Source organism: Macaca fascicularis, chromosome 3 (assembly GCF_037993035.2).
Source record: "Macaca fascicularis isolate 582-1 chromosome 3, T2T-MFA8v1.1".
In the NCBI taxonomy this organism is placed as follows: domain Eukaryota; kingdom Metazoa; phylum Chordata; class Mammalia; order Primates; family Cercopithecidae; genus Macaca; species Macaca fascicularis.
Genome location: NC_088377.1, coordinates 72,008,200 through 72,026,247, shown reverse-complemented (window position 1 = coordinate 72,026,247; position 18,048 = coordinate 72,008,200). Strand labels below are relative to the sequence as shown.

Genomic DNA, 18,048 nt, shown 5'->3' with positions numbered 1-18,048 from the left:
TGAGATAGAAAGGCCCATCTAGATTAAAGCTTGGTTGGCACCTTATATGTTTATATCATGTGTGGTAACTTAAAACAGTGTTTGGAATATAAAATTAAAAGTTTTCCGCAGCCCCAGAGTAACTCCACAATGACACAACAGAAAGAAAACTGTTTCATTACACAATTAAACCAGAATGTGACATGCATCACAGTCAATCTGCTTAAGAGATTGCAAAGACATACTTGTATATTAATTGGTTATAATCAATGACAAAATAACTTTTCACATCTTTATGACAAGAGGTAATTTTGCAACTTGAAGCCAGGTGCCTGCTGAAGGTACGTTCTCCCTTTCCTACAGAAATGTTTGAATAGCGTTGAATATCTTTATTTTTTTTAAAATTTTTTTCTCCACTTAAATTTTATTTCTTGCAAATATTGTTCATGTTGAAGTGAACCTATACAAACACTTCTCTCCAATGTTCAAAACCATCTTGATTATTCTTTTTTTTATTATTATTATACTATAAGTTCTAGGGTACATGTGCACAATGTGCAGGTTACATATGTATACATGTGCCATGTTGGTGTGCTGTACCCATTAACTCGTCATTTACATTAGGTATATGTCCTAATGCTATCCCTCCCTCTTGTCCCCTCCCCACAATAGGCCCCGGTGTGTGATGTACCCCTTCCTGTGTCCAAATGATCTCATTGTTCAATTCCCACCTATGAGTGAGAACATGCGGTGTTTGGTTTTCTGTTCTTGCAATAGTTTGCTGAGAATGATGGTTTCCAGCTGCATCCATGTCCCTACAAAGGACACAAACTCATCCTTTTTTATAGCTGCGTAGTATTCCATGGTGTATATGTGCCACATTTTCTTAATCCAGTCTGTCACTGATGGACATCTGCGTTGACTCCAAGTCTTTGCTATTGTGAACAGTGCTGCAATAAACATATGTGTGCATGTGTCTTTAGAGCAGCATGATTTATAATCCTTTGGGTATATACCCAGTAATGGGATGGCTGGGTCAAATGGTATTTCTAGTTCTAGATCCTTGAGGAATCGCCACACTGTTTTCCACAATGGTTGAACTAGTTTACAGTCCCACCAACAGTGTAAAAGTGCTCCTATTTCTCCACATCCTCTCCAGAACCTGTTTCCTGATTTTTTAATCATTGCCATTCTAACTAGTGTGAGATGGTATCTCATTGAAGTTTTGATTTGCATTTCTCTGATGGTCAGTGATGATGAGCATTTTTTCATGTGTCTGTTGGCTGTATGAATGTCTTCTTTTAAGAAGTGTCTGTTCATATCCTTTGCCCACTTTTTGATGGAGTTGTTGTTTTATCGGGTAAATTTGTTTGAGTTCTTTGTAGGTTCTGGATATTAGCCCTTTGTCAGATGAGTAGATTGCAAAAATTTTCTCCCATTCTGTAGGTTGCCTGTTCACTCTGATGGTAGTTTCTTTTGCTGTGCAGAAGCTCTTTAGTTTAATTAGATCCCATTTGTCAATTTTGGCTTTTGTTGCCATCGCTTTTGGTGTTTTAGTCATGAAGTCCTTGCCCATGCCTATGTCCTGAATGGTATTACCTAGATTTTCTTCTAGGGTTTTTATGGTTTTAGGTCTAACATTTAAGTCTCTAATCCATCTTGAATTAAGTTTTGTATAAGGAGTAAGGAAAGGATCCAGTTTCAGCTTTCTACTTATGGCTAGCCAATTTTTCCAGCATCATTTATTAAATAGGAAATCCTTTCCCCATTTCTTGTTTTTGTCAGGTTTGTCAAAGATCAGATAGCTGTAGATGTGTGGTATTATTAATGAGGGCTCTGTTCTGTTCCATTGGTCTGTATCTCTGTTTTGGTACCAGTACCATGCTGTTTTGGTTACTGTAGCCTTGTAGTATAGTTTGAAGTCAGGTAGCATGATGCCTCCAGCTTGGTTCTTTTGGCTTAGGATTGTCTTGGCAATGTGGGGTCTTTTTTGGTTCCATATGAACCTTAAAGCAGTTTTTTCCAATTCTATAAAGAAAGTCATTGGTAGCTTAATGGGGATGGCATTGAATCTATAAATTACCTTGGGCAGTATGGCCATTTTCACGATATTGATTCTACCTATCCAAGAGCATGGTATGTTTTTCCATTTGTTTATGTCCTCTTTTATTTCACTGAGCAGTGGTTTGTAGTTCTTCTTGAAGAGGTCCTTTACATCCCTTGTAAGTTGGATTCCTAGGTATTTTATTCTCTTTGAAGCTATTGTGAATGGGAGTTCATTTATTATTTGACTCTCTGTTTGTCTGTTACTGGTGTATAAGAATGCTTGTGATTTTTGCACATTCATTTTGTATCCTGAGACTTTGTGGAAGTTGCTTATCAGCTTAAGGAGATTTTGGGCTGAGATGATGGGGTTTTCTAAATATACAACCATGTCATGTGCAAAGAGGGACAATTCGACTTCTTCTTGTCCTAACTGAATACCCTTGATTTCTTTCTCTTGTGTGATTGCCCTAGCCAGAACTTCCAACACTATGTTGAATAGGAGTGGTGAGAGAGGGCATCCCCGTCTTGTCTCACTTTTCAAAGGGAATGCTTCCAGTTTTTGCCCATTCAGTATGATATTGCGTGTGAGTTTGTCATAAATAGCTCTTATTATTTTGAGATACGTTCCATCAATACCGAATTTATTGAGAGTTTTTAGTATGAAGGGCTGTTGAATTTTGTCAAAGGCCTTTTCTGCATCTATTGAGATAATTATGTGGTTTTGTCTTTGGTTCTGTTTATATGCTGGATTATGTTTATTGATTTGTGAATGTTGAACCAGCCTTGCATCCCAGGGATGAAGCCCACTTGATCATGGTGGATAAGCTTTTTGATGTGCTGCTGGATTTGGTTTGCCAGTATTTTATTGAGGATTTTTGCATCGATGTTCATCAGGGATATTGGTCTAAAATTCTCTTTTTTTGTTGTGTCTCTGCCAGGCTTTGGTATCAGGATGATGTTGGCCTCATAAAATGAGTTAGGGAGGATTCCCTCTTTTTCTATTGATTGGAATAGTTTCAGAAGGAATAATACCAGCTCCTTCTTGTACCTCTGGTAGAATTTGGCTGTGAATCTGACTGGTCCTGGACTTTTTCTGGTTGGTAGGCTATTATTGCCTCAATTTCAGAGCCTGTTATTGGTCTATTCAGGGATTCAACTTTTTCCTGGTTTAGTCTTGGGAAAGTGTGAGGGTCCAGGAAATTATCCATTTCTTCTAGGTTTTCTAGTTTATTTGCAGAGAGGTGTTTATAGTATTCTCTGATGGTAGTTTGTAAGTTTGTATTTCTGTGGGGTCAGTGGTGATATCCCCTTTATCATGTTTTATTGTGTCTACTTGATTCTTCTCTTTTTTTTTTTTTTTTTTTTTTGAGACAGAGTCTCGCTCTGTCACCTAGGCTGGAGTACAGTGGCTCGATCTCGGCTCACTGCAAGCTCCACCTCCCGGGTTCAGGCCATTCTCCTGCCTCAGCCTCCCAAGTAGCTGGGACTACAGGCGCCCGCCACCACGCCCGGCTAATTTTTTGTATTTTAAGTAGAGACAGGGTTTCACCGTGTTAGCCAGGATGGTCTCGATCTCCTGACCTTGTGATCCACCCGCCTCGGCCTTCCAAAGTGCTGGGATTACAGGCGTGAGCCACCGCGCCCGGCTCTTTTTTCTTATTAGTCTTGCTAGCGGTCTATCAATTTTGTTGATCTTTTCAAAAAACCAGCTCCTGGATTCATTGAATTTTGGAGGGTTTCTTGTGTCTCTATCTCCTTCAGTTCTGCTCTGATCTTAGTTATTTCTTGCCTTCTGCTAGCTTTTGAATGTGTTTGCTCTTGCTTCTCTAGTTCTTTTAATTGTGATGTTAGGGTGTCAATTTTAGATCTTTTCTGCTTTCCCTTGTGGGCATTTAGTGCTATAAATTTCCCTCTATACACTACTTTAAATGTGTCCCAGAGATTCTGGTATGTTGTATCTTTGTTCTCACTGGTTTCAAAGAACATCTTTATTTCTGCCTTCATTTCGAATGACTACCCAGTAGTCATTCAGGAGGAGGTTGTTCAGTTTCCATGTAGTTGAGTGGTTTTGATTGAGTTTCTTAGTCCTGAGTTCTAGTTTGATTGCACTGTGGTCTGAGAGACAGTTTGTTATAATTTCTGGTGTTTTTTGCATTTGCTGAGGAGTGCTTTACTTCCAACTATGTGATCAATTTTGGAATAAGTGTGATGTGGTGCTGAGAAGAATGTATATTCTGTTGATTTGGGGTAGAGAGTTCTGTAGATGTCTATTAGGTCCACTTGGTGCAGAGTTGAGTTCAATTTCTGGATATCCTTGTTAATTTTCTGTCTCGTTGATTTGTCTGATGTTGACAGTGAGGTGTTAAAGTTTTCCGTTATTATTGTATGGGAGTCTAAGTGTCTTTGTAAGTCTCTAAGGACTTGCTTTATGAATCTGGGTGATCCTGTATTGGGTGTATATATATTTAGGATAGTTAGCTCTTCCTGATCTTCTTGCTAGATCTTCCTCCATCCCTTTATTCTGAGCCTATGTGTGTCTCTGCATGTGAGATGGGTCTCCTGAATACAGCAAACTGATGGGTCTTGACTCTTTATCCAATTTGCCAGTCTGTGTCTTTTAATTGGACCATTTAGTCCATTTACATTTAAGGTTAATGTTGTTATGTCTGAACTTGATCCTGTCATTATGATATTAGCTGATTATTTTGCTCGTTAGTTGATGCAGTTTCTTCCTAGCATCGATGGACTTTACATTTTGGCATGTTTTCCCAATGGCTGGTACTGGTTGTTCCTTTCCATGTTTAGTGCTTCCTTCAGGATCTCTTGTAGGGCAGGCCTGGTGGTGACAAAATCTCTAAGCATTTGCTTGTCTGTAAAGGATTTTATTTCTCCTTCACTCATGAAACTTAGTTTGACTGGATATGAAATTTTGAGTTGAAAATTCTTTAAGAAGGTTGAATATTGGCCCCCACACTCTTCTGGCTTGTAGAGTTTCTGCCAAGAGATCTGCTGTTAGTCTGATGGGCTTCCCTTTATGGGTAACCCGACCTTTCTCTCTGGCTGCCCTTAACATTTTTTCCTCCATTTCAACGTTGGTGAATCTGACAATTATGTGTCTTGGAGTTGCTCTTCTTGAGGAGTATCTTTGTGGTGTTCTCTGTATTTCCTGAATTTGAATGTTGGCCTGCCTTGCTAGGTTGAGGAAGTTCTCCTGGATGATATCCTGCAGAGTGTTTTCCAACTTGGTTCCATTTTCCCTGTCATTTTCAGGCACACCTATCAGACGTAGATTTGGTCTTTTCACATAATCCCATACTTCTTGCAGGCTTTGTTCATTTTTTACTCTTTTTTCTCTATGTTTCTCTTCTCGCTTCATTTCATTCATTTGAGCTTCGATCACTGATAATCTTTCTTCCAGTTGATCAAGTCGGTTACTGAAGCTTGTGCACTTGTCATGTAGTTCTCGTGTCATGGTTTTCATCTCTATCAGTTCTTTTAAGGTCTTTTCTGCATTGATTATTCTAGTTATCCATTCATCCATTCCGTCTTCAAGGTTTTTAGTTTCTTTGTGCTGGTTACGTAGTTCCTCCTTTAGCTCTGAGAAGTTTGATTGACTGAAGCCTTCTTCTCTCAACTTGTCAAAGTCATTCTCCATCCAGCTTTGTTCCATTGCTGGTGATGAGCTGTGTTCCTTTGGAAGGGAAGATGCGCTCTGATTTTTTGAATTTCCAGCTTTTCTGCACTGCTTTTTCCCCATCTTTGTGGTTTTATCTGCCTTTAGTCTTTGATGATGGTGAAGTACTGATGGGGTTTTGGTGTGGATGTCCTTTCTGTTAGTTTTCCTTCTAACAGTCAGGACTCTCAGCTGCAGGTCTGTTGGAGTTTGCTTGAGGTTCACTCCAGACCCTGTTTGCCTGGGTATCAGCAGCGGAGGCTGCAGAAGATAGAATATTGCTGAACAGTGAGTGTTACTGTCTGATTCTTGCTCTGGAAGCTTCGTCTCAGGGTGTACCCAGCCATGTGAGGTGTGATGTGTCGGTCTGCACCTAGTGGGGGATGTCTCCCAGTTAGGCTACTCAGGGGTCAGGGACCCACTTGAGCAGGCAGTCTGTCTGTTCTCAGATCTCAACCTCCGTGCTGGGAGAACCACTGCTCTCTTCAAAGCTCTCAGACAGGGACTTTTACATCTGCAGAGGTTTCTGCTACTTTTTGTTTAGCTATGCCCTGTCCCCAGAGGTGGAGTCTACAGAGGCAGGCAGGCCTCCTTGAGCTGTGGTGGGCTCCACCCAATTCGAGCGTCCTGGCGGCTTTGTTTATCTACTTAAGCCTCAGCAATGGTGGTGCCCCTCCCCCAGCCTCGCTGCCGCCTTGCAGTTAGATCTCCGACTGCTGTGCTAGCAATGAGGGTGCCTCCGTGGGCATGGGACCCATGGGGCCAGGTGTGGGATATAATCTCCTGGTGTGCCATTTGCTAAGACCCTTGGTAAAGCACAGTATTAGGGAGGGAGTTACCTGATTTCCCAGATGTGTGTCTCAATTTCCATTGGCTAGGAAAAGGAATTCCCTTCCCCCTTGCACTTCCCAGGTGAGGTGATGCCTCGCCCTGCTTCAGCTCTTGCTGGTCGGGCTGCATCCGTGGACCAGCATCAACTGTCCAACACACCCCAGTGAGACAAACCCAGTACCTCAGTTTAAAATACAGAAATCACCCATCTTCTGTGTCGCTCACACTGGGAGCTGGAGGCTGGAGCTGTTCCTATTTGGCTATTTACATTTAAAAGCAATGGCTCTCTACTCCCTGAGCACTGGGCTATAGCACTCCTGCTTGCTCTCTCCTGGTGGCTGGTGTCCTCTCTTGACTCCTACACCATCTTTCCCTGAGGCACAACCCACAGCACAGAGCTCACAGCTGGCAGAACACATCTTAGGTTATCACCAACTGCCACAGCAGCACTCCAGTGCCACATTGCAGAGTGAAGCCTGAGCTGCAGGAGGAGAGCCTGCAGGCTTCCCAGGTAGGAATGCACCTTCACAATAATGGGAATAGGAGCACTGTTTCAGCCTCAGTTTCTATTTATAACAGAGATAAAGAAAAAATACTGCTGGATTTTCAGCATGAGTCTAGACAGAGATAGCTCCAAGAGCTCTGTGATAGCCCATCTCATTCACAGACATCATGGGATAGTAATGGGGCCTCTGAAACAGAAACCAAAAGAGAAAAACAGCTCTCACTCTGAGAAAAGCTGTATTGAGAGAAAAAAAGTTAAAACCATCTTTTAAAAACACAGGCTAGATATAAGTTTGATCAGGTCAGTCAGAAAATATTCCCCTAATCAATTTTTTTAAACATCCAAAGTACACAGCTACTCTCAGCATGAGAAACATGAGCATTATGAAGGGGTCGTATTCTCAGCTGACTTTTATAAGGATTCTCTTCCATCTCTGCTGCTCTCTCTTCTCCTAGCCATTAAATGAGAGATCTATAATGGAACATATTTGCCAATTTTCAAAGAACACTTCTTTTTTTTTTTTTTTTGAGATGGAGTCTTTTTGCTCTGTTGCCCAGGCTGGAGTGTAGTGGTACAATCTCAGCTCACTACAGCCTCCGCCTCCAGGGTTCAAGGGATTCTCATTCCTCAGCCTCCGGAGTAGCTAGGATTACAGGCATGCGCCTCTATGCCCAACTAATTTTTGTATTTTTAGTAGAGATGGGGTTTCACCATGTTGGCCAGGTTGGTCTTGAACTCCTGACCTCAAATGATCCGCCTGCCTGGACCTCCCACCACTGTAACTTTCCAACGAAGAACTGGAATATTACTTTATTCATACAGTGGAATACATTTGAGTTTGCATCATGGTGAAATGTAGAGCCATTATGGTTTTTGGGTGGCCAAATCATTCTTGTTTACTTTTCCTGTAATAGCAGCATTCCAATTTAGTGAAATGATAGACACTAAAATCATGTTTACCTATAATTAACTCTACTGGATAAATTAGTAAGCATGTCATACTAATACTACTGTAATAGTTTGGTAGTAAATTTTATTTGAATATTAGATATAAACATCTAAGTATAAATAATGTACTAGTCATAATGTACATAGGATTTTAAAAAATGGCCTACAACCATAATTCAATTAAAACACTTTTTATTTCAAAAGTATGAATATAACTTTTTTTTTTTTTTTTTTTTTGAGACAGAGTCTCACTCTGTTGCCCAGGCTGGAGTGCAGTGGTGCAATCTCGGCCCACTGCAACCTCCACCTCCCAGGTTCAAGCGATTCACCTGCCTCAGCCTCCCGAGTAGCTGGGATTACAGGCATGTGCCACCACACCTGGCTAATTTTTGTATTTTTTAGTAGAGACAGTGTTTCACCACGTCGGCAAGGTTAGTCTTGAACTCCTGACCTCAGGCGATCCACCCACCTTGGCATCCCAAAGTGCTGGGATTACAGGCATGAGCCACAGTGCCTGGCCGAATATAACATTATTAAAATGACTAAGGGATTCATTCAAAGTAAATATTTTACAGTTATATTCACACTAGTGTATAAAATACTGTTTAATTTATATGAATGCAGTTTGTCTACAAACACTACATATAACTATGCTAACTGTACTCAAGAAATAAATATAAACCAAAGCACAACTACAGACTCCACTGTTCACTTCATACACTGAACCATGCTTTTGCAATAAAAGTACTTCAGCCTGCAAATATTACCTGATTACCTTGGATAATCTGTAGTCTATGAAAGGAACATAGTATCTTTTAGTCTTTATCATGTTTTATTGTTAAATTTAATCCTATCTTCATGCTTAACTTATGTGTGCTCTTAAAATGAACTTTAATCTAAACAAATCTGTGTCTACTTTAAGAGACAACAAATGGAGAAAATAAACCTTTGCCAAAGCAATGAACTTGAGGTCCTAGATAAAGACAATCCCAAGTCAAAAACAGTGACAAAGGTTTAACTGTTAATATGATTTATGTATCTTTCAAACAACAGAGAAAAAACATACATATAATTTAAATGCTTTAAGGAAAAATCAATTAAGCAAATATACTCCTGGCCGGGTGTGGTAGCTCCCGCCTGTAATCCCAGCACTTTGGGAGGCTGAGGTGGGCAAATCATGAGGTCAGGAGTTTGAGGCCAGCCTGGCCAACATAGTGAAACCCCATCTCTACTAAAGATACAAACAATTATCCAGGTGTGGTGCTGTGTGCCTGTAACCCCAGCTACTCAGGAGGCTGAGTACACTTGAACCCAGGAGGCAGAGGTTGCAGTGAGCTAGCTCGTGGCATTGCACTCCACCCTGGGCAACCAGGCAAGACTCCATCTCAAAAAAAAAAAAAAAAAAGAAAGAAAGAAAGAAAGAAAGAAAATATCCAACCTCCCTTTTTTCACGTGGAGAATAAAGCTTCTTATTTCTAATTTGTATTTTCCATTATAACAGCCAGGTCTCTGGACATGTTTTTGAACTATTGGACATCTTAATTTTGCACACCGTGTGCACTTGAGATACGTTTATGGGGAAAAAAAGTAGAAGAAAGGTGTCATTTAAAAAAAATCCATGGGTGTGTCAATCAAGAAAAATGACAAGAAAAGTCTCAATCATTTTAGGAAGTTTATTTCCCAAAGTTAAGAATGCACAGCCAGGAGAAAGGCCTGTGTCTTTCTCCCAAGAAAATTTTGGGGGCTCCAAATTTAAAGGGGAAAGGATGAGCTACTAAGTACAAAACTGTTATGTAAGAGGGAGGTAGGGAAAAATAGTCATTGATGCCATTGTCTGGTTCAGTGAATCTGCATTTTTTTTAACATAAGATGACACAGACAAATGGGGCAGAGGAAAAATGCAGGTAATCTGCATTTTTACCTAAGATAACATAGACAAAATGGGGCAAGGGAACAATCAGATATGCATTTGTGTCTGGTGAAACCTATAAAGATATGCTATCAATTTACATTTCCATGGTAAAATTTTTACAGAAACACCTTAGGGTAAAGATCTTGCAGCTCACTAGAAATTGTCTTGCGGGCAAAATATGGGGGAGTCATGTAACTTTTCATCTTGTAGCCATCTTGTTTAAGAACCAAAAGGGTAGGTGGGTTTGTGTGACCCAGTTCCCAGACTAACTTTTCTTTTTGGTTTAATGAGTTTGGGCTCTGAAGATTTAATTTTCTTTCACAGGTACACATGAATAAGACAAGTTCTAAGAGATCTATAAAGATATTTAGATTCTGACACAATAATTGTGGGAGACTACAACACCCCACAGACACTATTAGACACATTTTTGAGGCAGAAAATTAATAACGATATTAGGACCTAAACTCAATACTTGACCTAATAGTCCTAATAGACATCTACAAAACTCTCCATCTAAAAGCAATATAATATACATTCTTCTCATCACCACATGGCTCATACTCTAAAATTGACCACACAATCAGAAATAAAACAATCCTCACCAAATTCAAACATTCCAAAATTATACCAACCACACACTCTGACCACAACTTGATAAAAATGTAAATCAATACAAAGAAAAGCACTTGAAACCATACAATTACATGGAAATTAAACAACCTGCATCTGAATAACTTTTGGGTAAATAATAAAATTAAGGCAGACATCAAAAAGTTCTTTGAAACAAATGAGAACAAAGTACAACATACCAGAATACCTGCAACACAGCTAAGGCAGTGTTAAAAGAAGAATTTATAGTACTAAATGCTCACATAAAAAAGTTAAAAAGATCTCAATTTAACAACCTAATATCATAAACAAAATGAGAGATGCAAGACAAAACCAATTCCTTAGTAGCAGAGGGCAAAAAATAACTAATCTGATCTGTACTGAAGGAGATTTAGATGTGAAAAACTATACAAAAGATCAAGAAATCCAGGAGTTAAATCTTTGGAAAAAATTAGTAAGCTAAATAAACCACTAGCCAGATTCATAAAGAAAGAAGATTCAAATAAACACAATTAGAAATGACAAAAGGGACATTAACCCTGACCCCACAAAAATACAAATAACTGTTGAAGTCTACTATGAACACTTCTATGAACACAAACTAAAAAATCTGAAAGAAATAGTAAATTCGTGGACCAATACATCCTCCCAAGACTGAACAAAAAAGAAATTGAATCTCTGAGTAGACCAATAACAAACTCCAAAACTGAATTAGTAATGAATAGCCTAGCAATCAAAAAAAGTCCAGGACCAGAGAGATTCACAACTGAATTCTACCAGATGTACAAAGAAGAGCTGGTACCATTCCTTCTAAAACTATTCTAAAAAAATTGAGAGGAAAACACTCCCCTTCAACTCATTACATAAGAACGCCATCATTCTGACACCAAAACCTGACATAGATATAACAAAAAGAAGAAAACTTTAGGCCAATATCCTTGATGACCATTGATGCAAAAATCTTCAACAAAATATTGGGAAATTAAATTCAACAGCACAACAAAAAGCAAATCCACTATGATCAAGTAGGCTTTATCCCTGGGATACGAGGTTGGTTCAACATACACAAATTAATAAATGTGATTCATTACATAAAAATAAAACCCACCAGATTATCTCAATAGATGCAGAAAAAGCTTTCAAGAAAATTTAACATCTTTCACGTTAAAAACCTGCAACAAACTAGGCATCGAAGGTACATACTTCAAAATAATGAGTTCTCTATGACAAACCCACAACCAACATACTGAATGGACACAAGCTGGAAGCATTTCTCCATGAAAACTGGCACAAGACAAGGATGTTTTCTCTCACCACTCCTATTCAACATAGAATTGGTAGTCCACACCAGAGCAATCAGACAAGAGACAAAAACAAAAGGCATCCAAATAGGAAAGAAAGGAAGTCAAACTTCCCATTTTTTGCAGACAACATGATTCTATATATAGAAAACCCCACAGTCTCCGCAGAAAAGCTCCTTAAACTGAAAACTGAAGCAAAATTTCACAATACATAGCAAATGTACAAAAATTAGTAGCATCCCTGTACATCAATAACATCCAAGCTGAAAGCCAAATCAAAAACACAATCCCCTTCACAACTGCCACAAAAAGAATAAAACATCTAGAAATACAGCTAACCAGGGAGGAGAAAGACCTCTGCAACAAGAATTACAAAACACTGCTTAAATAAATCAGATATGACACAAATAAATGGAGGTTTATTTTATGCTTATGGATAAAAAAGATCAATATCATTAAAATGGCCATACTGTTAAAAGAAATTTACAGATCTAATGTCATTCCTATCAAACTACCAAAAACATTCTTAATAGAACTAAAAACAACTATTTTAATATTCATATAGAACAAAGAGCCCGAATACCCAAGGCAATACACACACACACACACACACACATATATATAAAAAAGACTCATAGAACAATGAAACAGAATAGATTGCCAGTAAATAATGCCACAATGCCACATACCTGCAACCATCTGATCTTCAACAAAGCTGACAAGAGCAATGCGGAAAGAATTCCCTATTTAATAAATGAGGCTAGAATAACTAGACAGCACTATGTAGAAGATTGAAACTGGATGCCTTCCTTACACAATATATAAAAAATCAAGATGAATTAAAGACTTAAACGTAGAACTTAAAATTATTTATATATATGTTATATATATATTTATAAATATATAAATATTATATATTTAAATATATATAATATATATAAATATATATAAATATAAATATATAAATATATATATTTAATGTCATATATATATATATATATATATATATATATATATATAACCTGAAAATAACCTAGAAAACTCTAGACATAAAAACTGGCAAAGATTTTATGATGAAGATACCAAAAAGCAATTGCAACAGAAGCAAAAATTGACAAATGGGACCTAATTAAACTAAAGAGCTGCTTCACAGCAATGGAAACAATCAACTGAGTAAACAGACAACCTACAGACTAGAAGAAAATATTTGCAAACTATGCTTCTGACAAAGGTCTAATATCCAGCATCCATAAGAAACTTAAACAAATTTATTAAAAAAAAAAAAAGGAAGAAGAAGAAGCAGCCAGGGGTGGTGGCTCACGCTTGTAATCCCAGCACTTTGGGAGACTGAGGCGGATGGATCGTGAGGTCAGGAGATCGAGACCATCCTGGCCAACACGGTGAAACTCCGTCACTACTAAAAATACAAAAATTAGCTGGGTTTTGTGGCACGCACCTGTGATCCCAGCTACTCGGGAGACTGAAGCAGGAGAATCACTTGAACCTGGGAAGCGGAGGTTGCAGTGAGTCGAGATTGTGCCACTGTACTCCAGCCTGGTGACAGAGCAAGACTCTGTCTCAGAAAACCATAACAAAAACAACAACAACAAACCAAAAACCTAATTAAAAAGTAAGCAAAAACATGAACAGATACTTTTCTTTTCTTTTTTTTTTTTTTGAGACTGAGTCTGGCTCTGTCGCCCAGGCTGGAGTGCAGTGGCCGGATCTCAGCTCACTGCAAGCTCCGCCTCCCGGGTTTACGCCATTCTCCTGCCTCAGCCTCCCGAGTAGCTGGGACCACAGGCGCCCGCCACTTCGCCCGGCTAGTTTTTTGTATTTTTTAGTAGAGATGGGGTTTCACCGTGTTAGCCAGGATGGTCTCGATCTCCTGACCTCGTGATCCGCCCGTCTCGGCCTCCCAAAGTGCTGGGATTACAGGCTTGAGCCACCGTGCCCGGCCCGAACAGATACTTTTCAAAAGAAGACATACATGTGGCTAACAAGCATATGAAAACAAAATTCACATTGTTAATTATTAGAAAAATGCAGAGATACCATCTCATCCAGTCAGAATGCCTATTGTTAAAAAGTCAATAAGAGATGCTGGTTAGGTTGCAGAGAAAAAGGAATGCTTATAAGTTGTGGGAATCAGGAGGTCGGGGAGACCACTGGGTGGAACAGGAAGATTTTATTTAGGTGGCCACCGGCCCAGCAGATAAACATCCAAAGGCTGAGCCCTGAACAGAGACAGGGCTTGACTTTTATACATGCATCCAGCAGGGGCGAGTCAGGTTTTTGGCGCAAAACCTGTAGGCGGGAAAGCAGTCTTACAGAAGCAGAACAAAGGCAGTTAATCATACTGTGACAGGTTTTACAACAGGCTTTGCAACATGAGCATACCTTACTTAAACATGTCTTGTGACCTTGCCATGCTACAGAAAGAAAAACAGGAACTTACAAAATCTTTAGAATTGCAGAAATAGTTACAAAAATAGTTGTGAGAACAGAACAAAGAATAATGGTATGGGGAGAGAATTTCAAATGGGGAAACTGATAAGGAGAACTTGTTTTTCTCATCTCTGCTCCTGAAGCCCATTCTTTCGGGGCCCCTGTCTGGCCTTGCAGATCATTACCATAGCTCCAACAGGACTTTGGAGTGAGTCAGACTGGTCAGGGAAGGACTTGTTTTCCCTTTACTTGTTTTTCCTTTTATATTTCCTGCTTCATTCCCTCCTTTGATACTTTTTATAAGTAAGGTTTAATAGAAAGCATCACTATCTTCATTTAGTTCTTCAAGAGGAAGTACCTATTTTCTTGGCAGGGGTTGATACTTAGGGCCATTAGTCATGTGGTAGTCTGTCTGTCCACAAGAGCCTCTATGGCTGTTTGGATATTTTTGACAATGAGGGGTAAGAGACAAGGGAGTGCAAGGCAGACTCCCAATATGGCTAGAACTATTCATACTAAGGTTTTAAATCCTCCAAGGGATGAGAACCAACCTCTGAAGAGGGAATCTGGAGACTATCCTTTCCAAGACTGAACTGGGATGTGGGCTAACTTTTGGATTTTTGCAGTTATTTCTTCGATGACCTTTCCATTGTCATCAATTTCCAGGCAGCAGTTAGTTAGGTTGAACTTTCCGCATACTCCCTCTTCCTGGGCTAGGAGGTAGTCTAAAGCCAGTCTATTTTGATAAATGGCATTTCTCATTTTTGTGGCTTGCTGGGCAAGCAGATTCAAGGCCCCTGCAGTTTCATTGGTAATGATTTCTAGTACTGCCTGCAATCTTATAATGCGGTTGAGCATGTAAATTGGGGTGCGGTATCCCCACATTCCATTTTCTGCCCAGGTGGCTGGGCCATAATATTGAATTATTCTTTCAGGAGGCCATTCATTTTCCTTCCAATCTCCCAGAGTTATGCCTCTTCTGCTTTTCCTTTTAGTTTCATCATAGATGGGGTATCCTAAGACTTCTCCCTGTTTTAGGGGGATTAGGAAGAAGGACGGCCTAATTGTCCCCAGTACACAGGCCCCTGACCACTTAGCTGGCAGCTGTCGATATGCCCGTGGCCCACAGATCCAGTAGAGGCCAGAGGGTGCCTGCCAGGTATTTGGAGCTTCAAGTTGGTACCAAGAATGGTTTAAAGATGGGAAACGAGAGAATGGGCTTGGGTGCGGTGATTCAGAATTATTGCTTTTGCCCCTCCATAAAGTCTTTCCTAGTGTCTCATTGTAATATTGTTGTCCTAGGCAAGTTAACTCTCCTACTGGGTCTGTAAAGGCCTTTCCCCAGCGAGCAATACAGAATTTTCCAATAATGGAGGTTTTTAAGAACCAGATGCTCTGACTTGTCAGTGCAGGTTCAAGGGAAGAGGCAGTTAGACTGAAATTATCTTGGGGCATTAGCTCCCTTGCTTCCCACGGCCATTGGTCTCCCACGTTCGTTCCCCCACAGACATAACATGAAGCGACGTGCAGGCTGCTGGCTATGTTTTCAGCCAGTTGGGCGAATAAATTTCTGGCCAAGGGAGGGGACTCAGGCAATTTCTGGTTAACATGCTCATAGAATGACTCAAAAACTCGGAACTGTTGGGTTGAGCGGGTCCGAGTTTTCTTTATTACATATAGATAGACATAGGCTCCTGGGTCAATTTCTTTACCGCTGACTCGTGCCCCTAGTGGTGCTTTTAAACCTGTTGTCCATATGGGCTGATCTGGCTCTAAGATGGTAAGATTTACAGAATTGCCAGTGCTTGTTTTACAATCTGGTTCCAATGATATTTTGGTAAGCATAATTGGCCCCAGTGATTGCTGGCTGCTGGACCACGTTGTGCAGTCCCAGCAAGTTGTTACTGGGGAATCAGTGGAACAAGCAGGGGGTGCACACCTATTTTTATGGCAGCTACTATAGTACTCCATGGAACTGAAGATTACGGGAAAGAGTGAGCCCATGGATGCTATCCGGCAAACATCAAAGTATAAGGATACAACACCCTTGCTGGAAGGAAAGACCTTGGTTTGGTTTAGAAGATCCCCTTCCTTTGACCCGACATGAATTTCAAACCAGGTCCCAGGTGAAGACTTAGGGTCATAACACACATAAGGCTGGCCCTTTCCTGGGTCACAGACTGAGTAGGTTGTCTGGTTGTGAGTACAAGTTCCTAGGCAGGTCCCAGCACACTCATAGTAAGTGTGATACAACAGGGTTTTAGTCATGATGCTCCCCGACCACGTAGTGTGGGTGCAGTGGAGGCATCCCTCCCAGGGTTCTCCTTTTAACATGGATAAGGGGAGTAGCAAGAACAAAGTGATGAGTAGCATGTTCACACCCAGCATAGACAGGAAAAGCTTTTACCCAGGGGAGAAGGCTGAGCAGTGACAGCTTAATAGCAAAATAATTAGTATTACAAGGAAAATTACTGGACTTCAGATTTCTAACCACGTTTACTTCCCTGATGATGACTCAAGCTTCGTCCGTGCATAGACTAGTCAGCCTCCGGGGTGACTAGAGCAGGGCTGTTGTCTCCTCAAGCTTCAGCCGTGCGTGGACTGGTCAGCTTCCGGAGTGACCAGAGCAGGGCTGTTGTTGTCTCACTGGCACCTTGGTCCTGTTGTAGAATCAGCTGGGTTGTATGGTCTAGGTCCTGTCGGCTGGTCCACTTGTCCTGGGCTGCTAGTTTCAGCTGACTGGATGGATGGATCCAAGGCACAATTCCTGCAACTTTAACAACAGTGGGAATACACAAGATTACAGTATGGAGACCATCCCATATGGGTCCCAGAGTGGTTGGGTTTTATTTTTTGACCCAAAGAGAGTCCCCGGGTTTAAAGGGGTGTATTGGATCTATCACGCTATGGGCATTCTTTCCTGGACCCAGCTATGGACACTTTCCATGGCTATCCCCAAAGCCTGCATTTGCCTCCTTAAAGTTAATTCCCCTAGTTCACAGAGATTACCCTTAATTTGACTTATGATTGGGGGTGGCTGGCCAAACAGTATTTCATAGGGCAAATACCCAGCTTGTTTGGTGGTGGTGCACCTGACTCAAAGGAAGACCATGGGCAGGACTTGATCCCATCTCAGAGGGGTTTCTTGGCAATATTTCTTCAGAAGCTATTTGAGTGTCCAGTTCATGCACTCTACTTTTCCTGAGCTCTGCGGCCAGTAGGCTGTGTGTAATTTCCATTTTATTTTTAACAGCCATGTTCCTGAATTATTTCAGCTAGAAATGCCAGTCTGTTGTCTGACCCTAGAGTCAGAGACAGTCCAAATCTGGGGATAATGTTTCTTAATACTATTTTAGTCACTTCTCATGAGTTCTTGCTTCTGGTGGGGAAAGCCTTGGCTCATCCTGAAAAGGTGTAGACAAGTACTAACATGTACCGATAGCCCCCTGCCTGGGGCAACTCGGTAAAATCCATGAGCAGGTTTTCACAGGGCATGGTTCCTATTTCCTGAATTCCGGGGGGCCGAGTGACCCCTTGTCTTGGGTTGCTCTGGGCACAGGTTAAATATTGTTCACAAACAGCTTGGGTGATGGCAGTGAGTCGCGGCACATAGAAATGGCATCCTAGTAGCATTTCTAGTGCCGTTTTTCCCATATGAGCTCCTTGATGGAATTGCTTTACGAATTTGGGGGCCACCATTTTGGGAATGGCCAATCTCCCATCGGAGAATTTCTACCATTCTCCTTCGGTATATTTTCCAGTTTCTTGGACAAAACTGGCCTTCTCATTTGGA

At 40.6% G+C, this 18,048-nt stretch overlaps 2 protein-coding genes and 1 long non-coding RNA gene across 6 annotated transcripts in view; 1 reads left to right on the top strand and 2 right to left on the bottom strand.

Annotated features, from left to right (window-relative positions):
- LOC141409848 (uncharacterized) overlaps positions 1-18,048 on the top strand; it is a 32,081-nt gene that overhangs the window by 1,836 nt on the left and 12,197 nt on the right. The gene's annotated exons all lie outside the window — the stretch shown is intronic.
- Positions 1-18,048, bottom strand: part of LOC102119566 (uncharacterized) — a 45,842-nt gene that overhangs the window by 15,622 nt on the left and 12,172 nt on the right.
- The window catches only part of ERV3-1 (endogenous retrovirus group 3 member 1, envelope), a 38,482-nt gene continuing 34,414 nt past the window's right edge, over positions 13,981-18,048 (bottom strand). For 3 of the 4 annotated variants that reach the window (XM_045387358.2, XM_065540902.1, XM_065540903.1), the window contains exon 2: positions 13,981-17,028. In XM_045387358.2, the coding sequence (XP_045243293.1) occupies positions 14,829-16,643 (1,815 nt within the window). In that variant the 5' untranslated portion in view covers positions 16,644-17,028 and the 3' untranslated portion in view covers positions 13,981-14,828. 4 annotated transcript variants of the gene reach the window in all.